General features: G+C 39.5%; 1 protein-coding gene across 2 annotated transcripts; it reads left to right on the forward strand.

Moving 5' to 3' along the window:
* Nucleotides 1-3129: 3129 nt before the first annotated feature.
* On the forward strand, nt 3130-18761 carry SLC33A1 (solute carrier family 33 member 1). 2 transcript variants are annotated; one of them, XR_010590596.1, is made up of 6 exons: nt 3130-4601; nt 8416-8606; nt 9378-9562; nt 10917-11034; nt 11799-12262; nt 15335-18761. XR_010590596.1 is itself a non-coding variant. In XM_005286972.5 (6 exons), exons 1-6 carry the CDS (start codon nt 3833-3835, stop codon nt 15500-15502), a joined length of 1647 nt encoding a protein of 548 aa, XP_005287029.2. In that variant the 5' UTR covers nt 3130-3832; the 3' UTR covers nt 15503-18761. The 2 variants fall into 2 exon arrangements, 1 of the variants encoding a protein (XP_005287029.2); XM_005286972.5 differs by having other exon boundaries at nt 12047-12262.
* Nucleotides 18762-18968: the final 207 nt, after the last annotated feature.

Genomic DNA, 18968 nt, shown 5'->3' on the forward strand with positions numbered 1-18968 from the left:
TGAAATGGGTCCCATATGGACCCAGGGAGTAGGCATTTCAGGTTATAAAATCCACTTAATAAAGATGGTGAGCCTTCACTCACTGTATCTAGCTGCAAGACAAGATTTCTAGTAAGGACTGTATAATTAGTATGTAAGTTATAGTTATCACAAAATCTGGGCCACACCCTAGTGTTTATTATGATATTACAGTTTTGCTCAAAATGGGAGGCAATTAATACTAAGCATTTATTTAAGTTACATTTGGAAACATTAACAAATTAATCTACTATGAACCCTGAGGTAGGTAAGTATTATTAACTCTGTGTTACTGATGGTGGCCCAGAGACCCAGATCCTCATTGAAATTAATGGAAGTTAGAAGCCTAAATACCTTTGAGGATCTGGGTCAGAGAGGTTAAGTGACTTGGCCAGATTAACAAAACAAGTCAATGGTAGAATAAAGATTAGAACTCAGGAGTTTTTAGCTCCCCATCCTGTGCTCAAACTCCCAGCACACTTCCTCTCAAGATATGACTCCATGGGCTGTGTTCTCAATGAATGGCAGTAGCAGGTCTTGATAGGTTAGCATAACGTTTTATTAATTAAATTGTTTCCATGTTACACCCTCTCCCGGAGATTCTTCCTTTTTGACTAGTTACTTGACATCACAAATGTAGTCATATTTTTAAATATCAGGAATATTTCAAACATCCTTCTTCAATGACTGATGTACACAGCTTTTCACAGAATGAAGGAAGTAAATAATTTGATTTGGTTCAGCTATGGCTTTCCCTTGACATCTCTATATGAAATGTCTTTTTAGTTCTCAGGCTTACTTAATTGTCAGTTTAGTGATCTGCCTACAGAATATTATTACTAAACTTTCAATGACTGTTTAATAATACATAATTTTACTATATTATTATAAATTAGGTCTAGCTTATCTTTCCTTGCTTAATTGTAGCAATTTATCATGTGTGGGAGATGTTACATACTTTTGCTCATACTATTGTATATTGATCTAAAATGTTTAAAGATCCTGTCCTGCTAGTCTTTTCTTGATCAGAGATCCTTAAAAATATAGTTTTATAACTGCTTTTCCTGCTCCCCATACATGTCAATGTATTACAGATTTCTAACTTATTTCACAGTACACCTCTACCCCGATATAACGCTGTCCTCGGGATCCAAAAAATCTTACTGTGTTATAGGTAAAATCGCGTTATATCAAACTTGCTTTGATCCGCTGGAGCGCGCAGCCCCGACCCCCCGGAGCACTGCTTTACCACGTTATATCCGAGTTCGTGTTGTATCAGGTCGCGTTATATCGGGGTAGAGGTGTATGTGCATACTCTGGGAGCAATGTTCAGTATTGTTTATCTACCTTTTAATACTAGATATATTGAGTCATTTCAAATTACAAGGTTCTGATATAGTCAGTTTTACATATAGCTGCATGGTTGAAGGACTACTAGGTGAAATTGTATCCACTGAGAAATTCCTTGTCTCCTATATTAAAAATGAAACACTGGAATACATTATACGAATTATATGAGTGATATTATTAGAAAGTGTATGTGTATTCACATAATGGCCTTGCCAGCAGAGAGACTGGCAGTCCCCTTGCACTTCTTAAAGTACCCTTCTGACTATTTTAGATCAATATCCAGTTATTAACCAGTCAAATTGCAATATGTCTGTGTTGGCTCATACAATTGAATTGTTCACTACTTCTTTATTTTTCATTGGTGTGCCCCCAAATAGAAACCTGCTGTGGGGGCTCTAGAAATATTCCTAGCCAGACTTTGCTTGGATGAAGAACCAGGCTCCCCATGTTCGGTGTCAGCATCTGTGGCCACTGGCCACCCCTTTGCATTTGGATTATCAAGATCAGGCACCAACCAAAGATAATGCTCTTAAGGGCCAAGTAGGATCTTTTCTGAATTCTAAATTGGAGGGCTCCTTAAATACATCCAGACTCTAGAAGAGTTGGACTTCCTTCCCCTAATCCTCATGCCCCCACCCCACCCCCATCCTGGCAGTATTATAGAAGGTGATATCACTTATCTGGAAGACCCCTATATCCCTGACTATTTTTAAGGTGGTGCCAGGGAAGACAAACACAAACCCTTGAATAATGACAGGTTTCAGAGTAGCAGCCGTGTTAGTCTGTATCCGCAAAAAGAACAGGAGTACTTGTGGCACCTTAGAGACTAACAAATTTATTAGAGCATAAGCTTTCATGGGCTACAGCCCACTTCTTCGGCTGCAGACTCCAACGAGAGACTGCTGAGCTGGAATTGATATGCAAACTAGATACAATCAACTCAGGATTGAATAAGGACTGGGAATGGCTGAGCCATTACAAACATTGAATCTATCTCCCCTTGTAAGTATTCTCACACTTCTTATCAAACTGTCTGTACTGGGCTATCTTGATTATCACTTCAAAAGTTTTTTTCTCTTACTTAATTGGCCTCTCAGAGTTGGTAAGACAACTCCCACCTGTTCATGCTCTCTGTATGTGTGTATATATATCTCCTCAATATATGTTCCACTCTATATGCATCCGAAGAAGTGGGCTGTAGCCCACGAAAGCTTATGCTCTAATAAATTTGTTAGTCTCTAAGATGCCACAAATACTCCTGTTCTTTTTACAATCCCTTGAAAAAGGGACAAGGCCAGCTACTCACCCCCCAAATAATGGGATAAGTAAGGGACAGGTGGGTAGGCAGAGGTACCCACGGCCACGATAGACCATGAGAAAACAGAGGCCTCAAGAGTGGGGACTGCAGGATATTAAAGAAGCCAGGGCAGAGAAAGGCCTTGGACAGGGAGCAGCTGGTAGGGGTATGTGCAGCTGCAGGACATGTTGGGGGGAAGCCTTGAGGAAGGCTGGAGTAAGAGTTAAGAAGGTCTCTAGCTGTGGGAGGGAGAAGGGTGGGATCCCCAGAATGGCGGAGTTGGAAGCTGGGGATGTATGGTGGCAGCCCGTGCGAGAGCAGGAAAGTCCCACTGGTAGCTGAGCGGACAAGATGCAGAGCTGCAATGGTTCCTAGAGAGGCCGGCGGGGGCGCTGCCGCAGAGCGGAGAGTAGTTCCAGCAGACGGCCAGAGGCAGCGCTGTTCACAGAGCGGCCTCGTTTGACCCAAACGTCACCCGCCTCCCCACCAATGGGATGGGACCACGCCTGCTAGGCGCGGCAGACGCGAGATTTCCGCTTTTTTCCCCTCGGAGGAAGCTTTGTGCTGGCGAGTATTTCCGGGGGAGCCATTACAGGACGGACCCAACCGGGCAGGGGAGCCGGAAGTACTGCGCTGAAGCCCATTGATAGCACCCGGGGGGTCTTGGTGAACAGCAAGTGGTCGGTGCCGGACCGGAGAGGGGCGACTTCTCCGCGAAGACCCCGCGTTAGGCGAGAGGAGCCGTAAAGGGGAGCGATACCCCCCCCCGCGCGTAGTCGCTGACCGACCTCTTTCCCCCGCCCCCCGGCGGAGCGGTGGCCCCCTCGCAGCGCATACATTTCCCGGCAAGGGGAAGAGCTGAACTTCCTGTGCCTTCTCGCCACGAAAGCGGTGACCCACGGAGTGAAGACTTGATCCCCCCAAGCCTGGCGAGCAGCGGGCACTGAAACTCCCCTGCTCTGTGGTGGGGAAAGCTGAGCAGCCCCCTGCCTTGAAAGCCTGTGTCGGGGCGCGAGGAGAGTTGCGTATACCCATCCTGCGGTGGGCAGAGCTGGGAATTAGCGTCCCAAGTGACTTGCAGTGGGCAGGAGCTGCTCTTTGCCATTGTAAGATTGTTGGGGAACAGTGGATCCCCTGTCCAAAAAAAATCCGGACTTCGTGTGCAACATGAGCCCAACCATCTCTTACAAGGACAGCAGCCGGCAGCGCCGGCCTGGCAGCTACCACCAGTCCGTGGACATGGAGATCAAGCCGCCACCACCAGCTATGTACATGGATAATCACACTGAAAGACTAGGAGAAGATGACACAGAGGCACTGCTCCAGGAGCATAACTCACCATCCTACATGGTGCCCCGGGGATATCGGGCAGAACTGGGTAGTATCCTGCTCCTCCTTTTTCTCTATGTACTACAGGGTATCCCATTGGGGCTGGCAGGCAGCATCCCACTCATCTTACAGAGCAAGAATGTCAGCTATAAGGACCAGGCTTTTTTCAGCTTTGTCTTTTGGCCTTTCAGTCTCAAGCTGCTCTGGGCCCCATTGGTGGATGCAGTCTATTTCAAGAGCTTTGGCCGCCGCAAGTCCTGGCTTGTGCCCACTCAGTACATCCTGGGGTTTTTTATGATGTACCTGTCCACACAGGTAGACTTCCTGTTAGGCGATGTAGAGGGCAAGAGTCCTGATGTGGTGGCCCTCACCATGACTTTCTTTTTGTTTGAGTTCCTGGCCGCCACACAGGACATTGCTGTGGATGGCTGGGCACTGACTATGTTGTCACGGGAAAATGTGGGCTATGCTTCCACTTGTAACTCTGTTGGCCAAACAGCTGGTTATTTTTTGGGAAATGTCTTGTTCTTGGCCCTTGAATCTGCCTCCTTCTGTAACAAATATTTGCGGTTTCAACCTCAACCCAAAGGAATTGTTACCCTTTCAGGTATCATCTATACTATATTGAAATTCAAATCATGATAGTGGTAATGGATTTTGGAACCTTCGATCTCGGTTTGTTTTAAAGGTTTGAATGTTATTCAGGTTGAAAATGACTGGAAATTGTTTGGTCTAGGTGAAATGTGGGGTCTTAATCTAGGTCCCAGTGGATAAATGAGTGCAATTGGCAATCTCTGTAAAGAGGCTAAGAGGGAAGGTCACTACCCCTTAAATTTAGAGATTATCTTTCTAGCTCAGGGTTAAGGCATGCAAAATGTTTTGAGTATAGAGGAATTTCAGGGTATGTCTTCACTCCCCGCCATATCGGCGGGTAGCAATTGATTTATCCGGGATCGATATATCGCGTCTTGTTAAGACGCGATATATCGATCCCTGAACGCGCTCACCGTCGACTCCGGAACTCCACCAGAGCAAGCGGCGGTAGCGCAGCCGACGGGGGAGCTGCGGCCGTCAATCCCGCGCCGTGTGGACCCCAGGTAATTCGATCCAAGATACGTCAACTTCAACTACACTATTCGCGTAGCTGAAGTTGCGTATCTTGGATCGATTCCCCCCCCCCCCCCCCCCCCCCCCCCAGTGTAGACCAGCCCTCAGTTTTCAGAGCTGTCAAGTCAGCACTACTTTGAATTTTAAAGGTTTATTCTGTTTAGATCAAAATAATTTGAGGCTATTTTGAGCTGATCCTCTTCTAGACAAACAATCTTTTTCTTTCTTGCTGTTCTTTCTCAGGATTATAAATCATATTGCATTTGCATGAACACTGTTATTCCTTTTATGGTAGCCCCAAAAATATAAATGTTCAGGACTAGATATGCTAAGAATCTTTCAAGCCATATTAGTGGAAACGTAAATAACTACATGTCTTTTAAAAAACAACAACTCCTCCTTCTTCCTGCAAAACAGAGTATCCCTGAATCATTATATAACAGCCAATGGTATTGTCAGTCACTAGGCTCTGTGTTTTTGTTATTGGATATATGTAGGCTGCATTTATTATGTATGTTGACCAGGAATTTCAGAAGTTGTTAAAGCATAGATGTTTTGTATGTGCTGTGACAAGCTTGACCATTGGCAACTAAATTTTCCAAGGAACTTGGATAGCTCAGAGGATCAGAATTGGGAACTGTTCCAGGTCACTAGTCCAGTGTGGCCCTGGTTGGTAGTGAACTGAAACTTTTAACATGGGTTGGCTATTTGAGTTGGATAGTCACTTTTCATTTGTTGCTATATCACAAAACCACCACCACATTTGGCACCCCATCTGGCAGCCTCAGCAGAGAGGCTAAAGAACCTTAACTTTCCTCTAGGGATGGGCTTTCCAATTAAGAGTTAACAGAGGTTCGTGCTGTCTGTGTTCTATGGATAAATGGGGGATGTCAGTCTGCAGAGTGTTGAGCTGGTCCCTTACCCAGGCACTGAAATTCTCATGGTTATTTATTTATTTAAAGTTAATGAATGCTAATTTATATAGGAAAAATACTATCCTATAGTGACAGTACTGCTCTGGGTGTTGCATACATGCCAACAGGCTTGTGTGTACACTTACCAAATGGAACTACATTTCCATGGTTTGGCACTCTGTTGTTTTCCACCCTGCAGCTTCCTTGTTTCCCCAGTTTTCTGGCTCCTTCCACCATGATTTTTTGACAGGTTGTTCTCCTTCCAAGAGTTGCTGAATAAGGTTGTGTGCTCCTGCTTTGTTAAGGAGGTTCAGTTCTGCTCCACATACCCACATTGTTCAGGTCATCTTAGTTTACATGAACCGTATTATTTACAAAAGAGATCTGTGACTATTACGGAAGCATTCATAAAGAAAATAACCAAACCTGTTCAACTTGTCCTTGAATGCTAAATTGGATGATGGTGGGAAAGGCAAGTTACGTGGATACACTTAATCATCAGCTAGGGAAATTTACATTTCTTAATGTTCAATCTCTCATCAAAATAAAATTTACACTAAGTTAGGTTTAGAAATAATACTTCTTTCATTAGTGTACTTACTTGGAAGTAATCAATGTCTTAAATGTTTGCACTAGCAAGAAACCGTAGTCATTTATTGGTTGGACATAATTTTAATGACTGTATAATAGGATTCATAAGGATGATTAGATTAATAACTACTTAATTGTCCCAATATGTTTCACTGAACTTTTATCATCATGGAATATTGTCACTGAGTGTAATTCATTTATATGCTCTCCTAAATACAGGCTTATTAGCCTTTAAGTGATATTTTTAAAAAGATTTTTCACATTTTTCCCCATCTGCATACTGATCAGCAGTGGACATTTTGGATGGAAGGATATGTTACTTTTACCAAGTTATATTTAAGCTTTCCAATCTTAATTAACAGTTCATTGATTTTTTTTGTTTTTCTGCATACTTTTCTTAGCTAAACTAATCACTGCAGCTGGTGCAAATTGAGAGTATTGACTTGATTAGAAGCATGTGTATAAAATAGGAATATCTTTGTGATTATAGCTTTGAGCATTATCTCAATCCTAGTAAATTGGTCTGTTATCACTGCAGTAGCGACTCTCTGCCCTGTGGCACCTTTTTGCACTATTACCACAGTGCAGTTTTTGTACATGCTGTCAAGTTGTTGTGCCTGCACAATGAAAACTGATACTTTACATCATATAAAAGATCATTTGAGGTCCCTATGTTTTTTTCTGGAGGAGGAGGAATCTAGGAAGTTAACTAACTAAATCAACAATGCTGGCTTGTCAAACCACATGGCTTTTTCTATTTTATTGAAATATTTGAAGCATTATGGAAGCAGCAAATAGGAGAAAACAGTTTAAATTACCTTCTTCTCTCCCCTCTGACCGAGAAATACTAAGATGTGGTAAAGATGTGCTCTCTAGGTCCTTCATGCTTTGTACTGGCTAGTTATATGTCAGGGGCCTCTCTGGCCCTTGGAGTTGTCAGGAATCAGGAGGACATAAGGGTGGCTTAAGGCTGCCTTACCCTTTTCCCTGTCTATCCTACACCTCTGAGAGGCACAGTACAGAATATCATCCTAGGTGAATTAATTTACAGTACTTGATTGTTTTAATAATTCAGAAAGTTACCAATCTTCCTTCCTTCTAAAACAAAATCTATTAATATAATTCCCCCTCCAATGACAGTGCAAGTATTATAGTATAGTGACTTTTTAATTGACTGTTTTGTACCATCTTTCATCTGTGGATCTTATGCACTTTAAACTTAAATCTTTGTGATATAGGTAAATATAATCCTCATTTTGTTGGTGTAGAACTGAGGCACAGAGAAGTTATACTGTGTATCCTTGAGCTAATGTCAGTGATAGAACCAAGAATGACGTTCAGAATTCTCATTTTCCCATTCTGTTCTCTAACCACTACACAGTACTTTTTCCTTAAAGTATTTTGAGCTCTTCTAGGATAAAAGGCTGTATATACATTTAAAATTCCTTAAAAGCTTATATTTTAATTTCACTTTTATCCCACTTTCTTCTCCCCAACATGCTCACTGAACTAACAAAAATATACAAAACATCCCTGTAATGACACCAGTTTGCCATTTTCCCTCCAGGTAAAGTGGAGAACAAACAGTGACAGATTTAGGAATGTTTTATGTCCGTTTTGGGGGTTACATGAGTTTTAATGCTATTGCTACTCATGATTGGTATGATTGTAATTCCCATTTACTATTACTACTGTTTACTAGGTATCTGTGTATATTCTTGAAGAATAAGTCAATTTCCCATATTGAGCTCCTAATTAACAATGTAGACAGTGATATATTTGAATTATGATAAGGTAATTTAATTTCAGATTTCCTATTTTTCTGGGGAGCTGTCTTCTTAATAACTACTACTTTAGTGGCCCTCTTGAAAAAGGAAAACAAGGAAGTAACACCATCAAAAGAAGAAACAAAAGGCATCACTGATACATACAAACTGCTCTTCTCGATAGTAAGAATGCCAGCAGTTCTTACTTTCTGTGTCCTGATTTTAACAGCAAAAGTGAGTAAATATACTTATGAATAATAGTTGATAACCTGTGGGCCATGTTTTCAAACTGTATTCACCTTTCATGGTAGAAAAGGGATTTTTTTTCACAGTTTACATGTTGCAAATTATCTGAAGTGTGCATAATACATGTTTTTGAGTAGAGTTGTACAAAAGACTTGCATCTAAACCTCCTGTTTTTAATGTTTTGATATGAATTGGGTACATTGTTTATAATATGTAAAGACATTTTTTAAAATTAGAGTTGCAACACGATTTTCTTTGGGTTTTGTGTGAACTTCTGATTGTATCTCCTGTATATTGATGAGGCTGTTTCCTCTAATTTGGAATTCTAAAATCTAATCTGCAATTTGGAGAATACTTGGGTATTTGTAGGGTCTTTGGAATTCTGTGGCACTGTAGATTTAATTTCTGTGGCAAACAAAATTATGCAATGTAGGTTTCCACAGTTTTATATTGATAGTCTTCATTGTTACCTGCAGCATTCATATGACCAGGAAATTTGTTGCTGCTTTTAACTTCCTCAGTATGGCCTTGATACTACAACGAGCAGTGTGCAAGTGCAGAAGTCCTCCCATGCAGAATTTGCAACAGGACTGGATCTATATTTGGAAGTGAACTATAGGGGAAAAAAAGGCAAATTGTAGTTCATTTTAAGTAACAAACCTACTCAGGATTAATATTTGGAGAAATGTAATTTTGATAGTCTAGCAAAGTTTGTCATTGGCTTTCAGGTTTTTATTCTCTTTATAACTTACATTGCAGGTTGGCTTCTCAGCAGCGGATGCAGTAACAGGACTTAAATTGGTGGAAGAAGGAGTACCTAAAGAACACTTAGCTCTACTAGCTGTTCCAATAGTACCTTTACAGATAATATTGCCTCTGATCATCAGCAAATACACAGCAGGTCCACAGCCACTGAACACATTTTACAAAGCTATGCCTTTTAGGTAAAAAAGTAGATGATAGATTTTTACTTTCCATGTTTATACAATGTATGTGAATTGTATAGTCTGAATAAATAAAAATAATATGAAGGTTGTACTTTTCAAACATACAGACATAAAGAAATAGGCAAGTTAAGATTCTCATAGTAAACTTGCCCACATTTCAGGGCCCAATTTTTCCCTCCAATACATCTGTGCAACTTCTGTTGAAGCCAGTTAGTGTTGGGCATGTATATTTGAAATCAGAATTGTGCTTTTTTTGCTTTAAGCAAGATGTACATCTGGCAGTACAGAGTGATATTCTTCCACCCTTACTCAAGTAGTACCTTACTCTCCAATTTTTTTCACTAAAGTCAGTGGCTGTATTTGTATAGCAAGGTACTTCTCAGTGTAAGGATGGCAAAATCTGGCCCATAACTAGTAATCCAAAATATTTCATCTGCTAAATCCTACTTGATATACTCATGCTAGTAGTCCCATATACCTCATTGGGTTCAGTTGTGAGAATAAGGGAAACGGTTGTCAGCCTGTTTATGCAATATGGGGGCATCAAAGATGAGAAACTTAACGTTTGCATTTTATGTCTCCTAAATGTCTAAAATTGTCACACTGTAGTCTAGTTGTTGATACCTTTTTACATTTTAGAAAAAGGGAATTAGATTCTGCTGATTTCACTGTGTACTTCCATGGTTGCAGCACTGTCAAACAAATGGATCTCCACAGTGATGCAACAGCACAAACCTCATCTATGCAACTAAGAGCAATATTGTGTATTCAGTAATTTGATAAATACCAAAATTTCAATTTTCTGCATATTTTTTCAGGATATACATGTATAAAAGTCTTACTCTTTTTTTTCTGCAGTTTAAAAAAGGTATCTCTTGCTCTTGAATAACTCAAAAGTGAGTAAATAGTTTTTGCTCCAAATTTAAAAAAACAGACAGACCCTTAGCTAAATTGTGGGTTGTTTTCACCCAAAAGAGAACTTTTCTGAAAGTAATGAGCATTTGAAAATGGAGAGGGTTATTTCTGGAGACTTTCCATAACCTTAGCTATACCATTTACTGCCAAGCAAAACTAGCTTAGTATGAAATGTTTACAACTTCAGTTGCTTTTATATTTATATGTAGTCAAATGAATTTAAAAACAGTTTGTGTCTATCTTGTAATCATTTTAGGTATATTTTAAATAGATTTTTACTATAATCTTTCAGATACATTGATTCATGTCACTAACTATTTTAAAAAGCATCTTTGCTCACACATGAATGCTGTAGGTTTTCCAAGTTATGCAGTGATTCATGCCCACATATTTAAATTCAGAAGCTAGAATTAAAGGCTCTTCCCTTTTGTTACAGGTTACTGATAGGCTTGGGATTTGCTCTTTTGGTTTGGTGGACTCCTAAAGTACAACATGAAGGAGGATTTCCTATCTATTACTATATTGTGGTGTTGCTGAGTTATGCTTTACATCAGGTAACAAGTTGCTACGTTTTGTTGTCATAAAGATAGAATTTTTCTGCAGGGGGCATGAGTGGACTATCTTTATAATTCATTCTCTTGTAAAAAATATAATTATCTGGCTTTGTCCTCATCTTAATTATACTGGCGCTCTTATAATGGGAGATTGAAATAAAGTTATAAAATGGAGTTAACTAATAAATAGGATTATGAGATGGAGTTAACTGAATAACCAAACCCATACAGTAGAACAGATCAATCAGCCTGCTCATAGGATTTCTCTTTGCTCTAGTGTGGTGCATCAGAAACTTTCTGCCACACTTTTATTTGCTAGCTCAGCTTTTTTTCTCCAGAAATTATTTTTCTGAAAGTGAGCTAAAGAAACCCATTTGAATGGGAGTCGGGGGAACCATTTGCCTTTGAGTCTGACCAACACGATGATCACGTAGTTCCATAAAAGTACACAGAAATTAATGTGAGATCCCTGCCCTAAAAAGCATATAAAGTTGCATTTTATTGACTGTTAGGAATAGCACAATGGGTTGAATACAAAGCCTGTTGACTTCAGTGTGCTTTGAAACGGGGCCAGTGTTTGTGAACTCTCTTTGAAATAATCTGACAACCTTAAATTTATTAAAGCATATTCAATTTGATCTGTCATCTGAAATAGATTTCAGGTATAACTCCAAAATATCTGAGGCTGGGTCTACATATGTCTGAGCCAAAGCAAATAGCAAGATTTCCTCCTGTTGTTGAATGCAGACAAATCCTGACCACAGATAACTCCAAAATATCTGAGGCTGGGTCTACATATGTCTGAGCCAAAGCAAATAGCAAGATTTCCTCCTGTTGTTGAATGCAGACAAATCCTGACCACAAAGAAACTTTTCTAGTGATTAACTGCACAGATCTCTAGAAGAAGAACTGCAATAATATAAAATAAATGTTACTATATTTCAAGTAATTTGTTTGTAGATTAAAAACAGTTAAGAATAATTGAATCAATTTTATTATTTTCCCCCATCAGATTACATTGTACAGCATGTATGTTGCTATAATGGCTTTCAATGCCAAAGTTAGTGATCCACTGATTGGAGGAACATATATGACACTTCTAAATACTGTGTCGAATCTGGGAGGAAACTGGCCCGCCACGGTAGCTCTTTGGCTTGTTGATCCGCTTACAGTGAAAGAGTGTATAGGCGCACAGGAACAGAGTTGTGGAACTACAGCTGCTGCGGAAGTAAGTTTGGAAAGTGTGATGGTCTCCACTTTGATGTTGTCTAAATATTTTAATAATGGTTTCTCTTACTGTGTCTTGCACATTCAAAGGCCTTCAAAATGTCTCAGAGAATCATAGAAGATGAGGGTTTGAAGAGACCCCAGGAGGTCATCTAGTCCAACCCCCTGCTCAAGGCAGGACCAACACCGGCTAAATCATTCCAGCCAGGGCTTTGTCAAGCCAGGCCTTAAAAACCTCTAAGGATGGAGATTCCACCACGTCCCTAGGTAACCCATTTCAGTGCTTCACCACCCTCCTAGTGAAATAGTGATTCCTAATATTCAACCTAGACCTCCCCCACTGCAACTTGAGACCATTGTTCCTTGTTCTGTCATCTGCCAGCACTGAGAACAGCTGACCTCCATCCTCATTGGAACCCCCCTTTAGGTAGTTGAAGGCTGCTATCAAAAATCTTTTCTGCAGACTAAATAACCTCAGTTCCCTCAGCCTCTCCTTGTAAGCCATGTGCCCCAGCCCCCTGATCATTTTCGTTGCCCTCCACTGGACTCTCTCCAATTTGTCCACATCCTTTCTGTAGTGGGGGGCCCAAAACTGGACACAATACTCCAGATGTGGTCTCACCAGTGCTGAATAGAGGGGAATAATCACTTCCCTCGATCTGCTGGCTCCTACTAATGCAGCCTAATATGCCGTTAGCCTTCTTGGCAACAAGTGCACACTACTGACTCATATCCAGCTTCTCATTCACTGTAATCCCCAGGTCCTTTTCTGCAGAACGGCTGCTTAGCCAGTCAGTCCCCAGCCTGTAGCGGTGCATGGGATTCTTCCGTCCTAAGTGCAGGATTCTGCACTTATCCTTGTTGAATCTCATCAGATTTCTTCTGGCCCAATCCTCCAATTTGTCTAGGTCACTCTGGACCCTATCCCCACCCAGGTCCAGTTGCTTTTTATATTGAACTTCCACTAATATGAAGTTTGATTTTTTTTTTCTACTGTTCAGTTATTAAACACACACATATGGTCCTGTTAGAAAACTACATCTTCAGGATGTTTACTTCTTTCTTTATAGGGGAGGGGGAGGAGACTTCTCAGGGATGCGGTGAAAGACTGGATTAGTAGCAGGAGTACAGAGGATGTGGTTGCACCCCTCAAGCCTGGGTGGACCAGGATTTTTTACAGTTTGGAATGTTGTGATTAGGTGCTTTTTATTTATTTTTGGCAGGATATTTCTCCCCCCATCCCCCCATATTTCTTTTCCCCTTTTTCCTCCTCAGTGGGTTTTCTGTTTTATCACCTTCTGATTCTTTCTAATTTGCCTTTTTCTTTACTCCCCCCATTTTTGAACATCCCTTCTTCCTGACCATTTGATGTTTCGCTGCTTCTAGGGCAGTGAAATTGGCTCCACTCCCACTCTCTCTAATGCTCTCATGGATGTTCTGTAGAATAGAACACGCTGTGCTACTGCACACAGAGTAGAGCAAAACAGCATAAGCACAGCTAAAAAAATTTGGGGAAATGAGGACTTCAAATTCACGTCTTTGCTGAAGCAAGAAATAACTGGTATCTTGTAACTCACTTGCTTTAGTCAAACCCTTGGGTTTTTTGCTCATGGCTCAAACTTCACCATAGAATGCTCTTATGTATTTAGAATACTGTTTGGGCTGTAGAAGCATACCAATTTCACAAAGCATTCTAGGGATATAAATATTGGATCCAAACAATAGGTATGGAGCAAAGCAGGATTTCTTTGAACCAGAGTAACTCTCCATTCTGGAAAAAATTGATTCCAGCTCTGAGAAATCTGAGATTCCTGGGTATACCTCTCTTCATTCCTGTTACTAATTAGATCTCCCATCCTCTCGCCCTCCTCCCTGAAGTAGGTGAGTGAATCTCTTCCTCCTCCAGTCTGTTTCTACGTCTCCCCCATTTGTATCGCTTCCTTTTGCTTCCCTGATCACATGTTGCCGGTCTGGACAGCACTTCAGAGAAGGGAGTTTGGTTTCAGTACTTTCTCATTCCTGTTAAATGCATAGTGACTGCACTGAATTTGCACTATAAACGCTTTTTTGGGGAGGGGGAGGGAGAGGGAGAGAAGTGGTTTTTTTAAAAGGTGTGCTCCATAGGCATAGCCATAGATACCAACAATAGTTGTAGACAAAATGAATACATCATGTTGTAGATCTGCAGACAGTATAATAAGAGGTCTGTAATACAGTATAATGCAAGAGTTTGACTTCTAAAAATGAGTCTAGGCTTCTGAAATATGAACATTTTTCATGGGCTTTGGAATACTGATTGCAATTTTTCCATCTGTATGCAATGCACAAGCTGGACATAGTGGTTTTTGGTGGGTTTTTTTTGGTTACTGAATTGATCCCCAAGGCCCATATGCTCCCATCATCAAAAGCACACGAGGAGAGAAGGCAATTTAATAAACTCTGCAGGGTTGTTGACCATCCAAGAGGAGGGAGTGAATAATGAAGTGGAATCCAAAGATCTGTGGGTAATGAAGCCCCCAGCTGAGAAGATCATAGTTGTTACTCATGGTTAGCTCACTGCCCCATAAAGAGGGATTCTCTGACTAAGGTTTCCCCTCTGTGTTCCTTGTACTCATGTTCACATTGAATGCCAGCCTGTGGCTGCCCTCTGTGACCCTACTCTGGAGGAGGGAACACCGATAACTGTGGCAGTTGCTGCTGCTGGAAGCAGCACTGACTCTGCATGAGTCTTGGTGTAGATACTTTATTGTATTGGGGAAGATATACCTCTCTGTGTGGCTCGTTTTCCTGTCCTGATCCTGTTTTCCTTCTTGGCCAAGAAACTAATGGTTTTTTTTTTTTTTTTTTTTTTTTTTTTTTTTTTTTTTTTTTGCAGGGTAGAGGGGGTACGGGAGGGGAAAAGGCAACTATGAAGGGTAGCATAATTGGGCATCTAAAATGTGTGCTTATATAAAATATAGTTAGATAACAGCAAAATCCTTTCTATATTTGAATGTTAAGCACTTGTCTCACTGTAAAGAAATACTGGTCAAATGTTTCAATTGTTTAATAAATATGTTTGTTTCTCTCACAGCTCTGTACAAAACTTGGTGGCTCTTGTGTTACGACCCTGGATGGTTATTATGTAGAATCCATAATATGCGTTGCTCTGGGATTTGTCTGGTGGTTCCTTCTTGGGCCAAAACTTAAAAAGCTGCAAGATGAAGGACAATCTTCATGGAAATGCAAGAGGACCAATTGATGTAATTTAAATACTGGATGGAACTAGCAAGTCTTTAGAGCTTAGTTTTAGTGCAGAGACATTTCATACTCATTAAACAGGAGTATACATATTTTTAAAATGCCAAATGGTTGGGAAAACTAAGACCACTAAAAGTGGCATTTGTGTATGTAATACCATTTGCTCTATGTGAAAATCTAGTTAAGGTCAGAAAAGTAATTCTCAAAAATGGCAAGTTTGTACTACACATTTATGTCCTCTAGCTTCAGAGTCATGGCTGCCTTTATCTGTTTAGACCAGCAACACTTAAATTGCAGTGCAGTAGCTATAGAGGAGCAAACTGTTCCATATGTATATATCAAAATCAGCATTTTCAGCTAAGTTGTGTTCTCTTTTTAAAAAAAGAAAGTTAAGCAGAAACAATTTTGGCTTGATCAATTAACAAGTTGGCCTTGGGAGTGCTGTAATTTAAAAGAATATTTAATTTGTAAACTAAGCATATATAAAATAGCAGTGATTGAGGAAGAGTAAATGTAGAACACACATGTCATTTTCTTATCACTTTCCTGACCACAACCACACTTCAATGGTTGAAACAATGTGTTTAAAAGCCTCTTTTAAATGTATTTTCTGGCTTTTATAAGCTTTAAAGATTTATAAGAAACAATATTTTTTTATAGATTTGAAAGGTTTTTAATTTATTGTCTCTTGTTTCAAGGCACTTTGTTTCAAAAAGTAGATCAGTTTTTTTTTTTTTTTTTTGCAGTAAAAGTAGTATGAGGTGGGATTTATGTGATGAGTGCTGCACAGTGCCCTTAGTAAGCCTTGAGTGTTGAAGGGTCAGATCGAGTGTTGAAGCTTTTGTGTGTTAAAGGCTAAGCTTCAAAATAATAAAAGCTGGCATAATCCTTACTGGGTTCTGTTTGCATTTGTGAGGGAGAAATGTGACTGGCTGTGTAGTTCTTGTATTACGTGAGAACATACAGATTAAAAAATGAGTGAGAAGTCATAAACATTTATGTATAGTCTAAAGAGAAGGGTGAACAAAAGACATTCAGTGCCTTTGAAAGATGTAGTCTGTGGTGATGATAAAATTGCTCATTACAGCACATTAACCGGTTAAGAAATAGGTTGTAACTAACTGTACAAACATCATCTATAACAATTCCTTCAAAAACTCATAAACTGGTACTTTCTAATTGAGATTTGCTTGCTACATTCATTATCAGCAGATGAATTAGTTTCTTGAGTGCCTTAGTTATGCACAGCGTGCTGTATATCCAATGAAAAGGCACTTGTGTATTTTGTTGGAGGTATGTTATACATCATTACTTCAATTGAATAATATTAAAAATACCTTTTTAAAGGTGATAGGTTAATATCTGATTCTCTATAATACTCAATTAAATATCAGATGTTCCACCTGTCTTGTGTGCTTTTAATATTTTTAAAGAAAATAATTTTTTTGCTGACATAAATTAACATTAATTCTTGATTCTAATTGATTTAGGATTAAACATAATGGTCGGGTTTTTATTCAGATCTGGGGAGTAAAAGATTATTGGTAACAGTTGGGAGAGAAGGGTGGGTGGGTTGGTTGGTTTGTTTGAGTACCAAAGATTGCTCCCCTACCTCCTTCCACCCCTCTTGCCACCCTCACCCACAATAAAAAAAATAGGCTTGCATTTGGCTGGATGTCATCAGAGAACACAGAAGTGCAGAATTGAGTTCAGAACTCCAGCTATGTCTCCAGTTTCCTCTTGCTGCAGTGTGTTGGTCCAGTTTAACAATAGCATATTATCTGTATCTTAATTCTCTTAAAATAACTGATTAAGAAATCAAGCCTACTGACTTGAATATAAAAGCACAGCTCTCGCATGAAATATTTTCATTTTCCAAAATCTTTAAGGTAAAGTTTAAATTATTTGGGTTAATTTAAATCCATTGCTCTCTGCTGGATAAGTGCAAACAGAACATACTGCCAGCTTTAGTAGCATAGAAAAGCAGTTGTCAGTTTTCAGCCATGACCAAAAGTCCTTTAATGGCTTGAATATGGCTTTTACTTTTTGCCTGCTTTTTCAAAAACTTATGGACTGCAGAATATATACAACTAAATGCAGACATTTTTCCAGCTGGCCCTCCTTTTGCAATTCTGTATTACTGTTTTTACATGTGCCAAGATGATTCTTATTAATAAAATATTTTGTATTTGAAGTAGCTTAATCATCAGAGCAACTTTGCAATTTCTAAATAAAACCTAAAACCAAAATCAATAGTAAAACAAAGTAATGTATTTGAAATGTACTTTCTTTAGGTAAAAGACATAGTTTAATAACTAATTTCAATGTCTGGTCTGTCAAATGAAGGAATATCTTGTGCTGTGTTTTAACATAGCTTAAATTGGAAATGCTGCAGTTATAACGTTTGAGTGGCAGATTGCTAAATGATCCTGTTAATGGTACATGCTTTCTCTCTCATAAAGAGGAATACATCTAGATGTGCACAGATTTCAACTGGCATGATGAGAAAACTTACTACTTAATATTTAAATGGGAAATTGGAGAAAGTGAAGGACATTCTAGGTACTATTATGTGGAAACATTGCATAATGTAAATGGGTAAATATATTGCCTCTTAGTCAATAGATGTTTTATGGCACCAAGTAAATAAACTTTTTTCCCCAGTATACCTAGGGAGCATCATGACTAGTGATCTTTGGACATGGGCACATCTAACTCATTAGTCTGAATCTAGTTCTGGATTGAAGTGATCAAAAGTCATTATCATTTATCGTCTATAATAAGGATATCAGCCAAATAAGTTGGTGTTCTCAGACCCTTTCTTAGTAGGTAGGTGGTCTTGTCATAAATATCAAGCACTCTTGTTTGGCAGTCACAGCAAAGAGCTGAAGGATTGATGGGCCATGTAAACTGAAGTTATCTGCTTTGTTTCTAGATATCTCTCCAGAACAGCGTTGAGGTGCATTGGTTGGGCAGCGTGGGAATGTTCTTGTATCCATTTTGTAAAGAGATTTTTTTATTATTATTATAATAATGCTGTCAGTCCAATACCCTTTCACAAGCATTTAAACTTTTTCCTCTTTTTAAATTAACAATTAGTGTCTCAAGTTGCTTAGAAATACTTTATTCTTAACTAGAACTCAAGTAGATTAGGGCTATTACCAACTTTTGTCATCTACCAATAATAGCGAGTTTTCTGCAAAGTTGTAATATTTCATTGTAGTTTTGTGAAATTACATTAAAAGCTACCTGAAAACAAACACCCCAGTGATCTGAAATATGGTATAAATATATAACTGACTGATAAAGGATGGTGTAGAGATCCCGAGTCTTGATAAAACAGAACAGGGAGATGTTAGACTGGGGTTTCTCAATTTTTATGAGCCAGGCCCCCTCCGCCCCCCAACTTTTTTAATATTGAAGCCTCGCTTCACAAAATGGGATTTTCTAATATAATCAGGATGGAA

The sequence above is a fragment of the Chrysemys picta genome, chromosome 9, assembly GCF_011386835.1.
Source record: "Chrysemys picta bellii isolate R12L10 chromosome 9, ASM1138683v2, whole genome shotgun sequence".
NCBI classification, from domain to species: Eukaryota; Metazoa; Chordata; order Testudines; family Emydidae; genus Chrysemys; species Chrysemys picta.

Excerpts from the sequence above, each read along its gene's own strand:
- SLC33A1 (XM_005286972.5), top strand. The coding sequence starts at position 3,833 with ATGAGCCCAACCATCTCTTACAAGGACAGCAGCCGGCAGCGCCGGCCT. Across the intron at positions 4,602-8,415 it reads AGGAATTGTTACCCTTTCAG|ATTTCCTATTTTTCTGGGGA; the intron begins GTATCATCTATA and ends ATTTAATTTCAG. Across the intron at positions 9,563-10,916 it reads TACAAAGCTATGCCTTTTAG|GTTACTGATAGGCTTGGGAT; the intron begins GTAAAAAAGTAG and ends CTTTTGTTACAG.